The sequence below is a fragment of the Anopheles nili genome, chromosome 2 (genome assembly GCF_943737925.1).
Source record: "Anopheles nili chromosome 2, idAnoNiliSN_F5_01, whole genome shotgun sequence".
Lineage (NCBI taxonomy): Eukaryota > Metazoa > Arthropoda > Insecta > Diptera > Culicidae > Anopheles > Anopheles nili.
The window spans coordinates 39,293,454-39,295,673 of NC_071291.1; the positions used below are offsets into that span (position 1 = coordinate 39,293,454).

The 2,220-nt window shown below is 45.9% G+C and overlaps 1 protein-coding gene across 1 annotated transcript; it reads right to left on the minus strand.

The window, feature by feature from the left end:
• Window positions 1-377: 377 nt before the first annotated feature.
• Window positions 378-1,870, minus strand: LOC128730671 (WD repeat-containing protein 5). Its single transcript, XM_053823745.1, has 3 exons — window positions 1,739-1,870; window positions 1,571-1,667; window positions 378-1,506 (listed from the first exon to the last, which is right to left on the minus strand). Exons 1-3 carry the CDS (start codon window positions 1,868-1,870, stop codon window positions 692-694), a joined length of 1,044 nt encoding a protein of 347 aa, XP_053679720.1. The 3' UTR covers window positions 378-691.
• Window positions 1,871-2,220: the final 350 nt, after the last annotated feature.

Consider the following 2,220-nt stretch of genomic DNA (forward strand, 5'->3'; position numbering starts at 1 on the left):
CCGATCATCAACACACCCATAATGCAACGCGCACGCTGGAGCGACGAAAGTGAAACTTGGGCTTTTCTTTCATGTTTGATTGACTCTCGCTTTCTGTCGCCGCGAGATCAAATTACGTGTCGCAGCTTGTTAAGCGATGTAAAGGGCTTTTATAGCCGAATTTTACACACTTTTATTATGGCAGAGGAACCTACTCTCCCGAGCGCTTGGAAGATTCGCAAACTGTTGAAGGCTGTCTACAAAATGGTGCGATAAAAAACGTTTGAACCGTGAACAATACTCGAATGAATACTACTTTCACGCATATTTTAAGACTATTTATTTTCCAGAAACACTATGAAAATGTGGAGACTCAATAAACGTTGTGATTTGTCGGTGTAATTTGGATAAATTACGGCAATGAATGATTTGTGTGCTTTGTAGTAAAGAAATTCCACGGGAACGTTTCATTTCTCGCACTCCTCTCTGCTACCAGGCTCATCGGAGGAAAATAAAAGCCGACAACTTCGTTCCTTACGATATCCTACTTACTTATTTTGTATATTATTATACACACAACGTCGAACTCCGGCATCAACTTCGCCATGAATTCCTCTTGATTCCGCTCGATGCTTCATTTCGCTTAAAATTTATGATTTCACGCAGCTTTTGCGAATCTGATGGGAAGCCACTTTAAACAGCTAAACACCCTCTACGTGTCGCTCTTCCAAAGCTTTATCGTCTTATCGTTCTCAAGCGCGGCTGAAGCGATAATATTCTCCGTCGGGTGGCACGCCGTGCACAGCACCGTATCGGTGTGACCCTGCAGCGTCTGCACGATTTCCTTGCTCTGTAAATTCCAAATGTACACCATATGGTCCTCGCTCCCCGACACGATCCACTTGCCCCCGGTGACGGAGAAGTTCGCAAAGATGCAATACTTTTCGTTCCGATGGCCAGTGTACGTCTTCAAGCATTTGCCTTTCGAATAGTCCCACAACTTCAGCGTGTTATCGAGCGTGGCCGCGAGGATGTACTTTCCATTTGGGGAGAACTTGACGAACGAAACCGGCGGATTGTCATCGTCAATCAGCGTTTTCAGACACTGTCCGCTTGCCGTGTCCCAGATGCGACACAGCCCATCGTAGCTGGACGATACGATCAGCGAGCCGTCGCGGTTAAAGTGCACTGCCGACACCGGATCGGAGTGAGCGGGTAGCGTCTTCAAACACTTGCCCGTACGGACGTCCCAGATGCGCACCGACTCGTCGAAACTGCCCGAAACGATGAGGTTACTCTGCGGGTTGAAGTTACAGCAGAACACGTAATTGGTGTGGCCTTTCAGCGTCTTCAGGCATTTGCCCGAGCTCAGTTCCCAGATTTTAAGTGTCTTGTCATCACTGGCCGTCACCAGCAGGCGGCTATCACTGGACCATGCAACATCGCTTATACCGAGCTTGTGTCCGGAAATCGTTTTCTCAAACTTTCCATCGTATGCTCCCCATATTTTGATCAGCTTATCGGCAGCTGTGGAAATAACAAAGAAAGATGAAATCCGAGTTCCTGCCGGTTGGTTGCAGACCACTCTTACATGAACTTGCCAGCCATTCGCCATTGGGGCTAAATTTTACTGCCGAAACTGCTTTAGTGTGGCCGGCAAGGGTAAATTTAAGTGTATAATTTGGTTTCTGAAACGAATTGCAAAAGCACGTTGCATGATATCATATCGACCATTGCCATCGGTGATGTGTTCTTTTACCACTGATAATGACTGCCGGTTCTGGCTAGATGGTGTGTGCTGACTCTGCGATGGTGGGGGCGCGTTTTGTATCGGAGTGGGAATGTGGATTGGATGCCCACCATGACCGACTGGTCCACCGAGCGGAACCATGGTTTACAGAAGAGGTTCTTCTCTAATCTAACTACAAGCCTAGGGCACCAAACTGTCGCGATTCTTTCTGCTTCGCTTAAACTTCACGGTTACACACAAAAGACTCATATAACGGAAAGAGGTTTATGGGCTAAACGAATAGTAGTTTTAAATGATAGTCTAAGAAGTATTAGTTGCAAATCTCTCAATAATTTATTCGCCAAATTCAGAATGCTTAACCCAAACAATCAGTTCGCGTCTTTTTTAATGTCAAAGCGGAAATTTGTGCTCGAATTTTTCGAGCAGTCAGTTTGACTTATTCGCAGTAGTGATGGTCACTCCTTAATTTAAAAAAATACTCCGAATTGGAC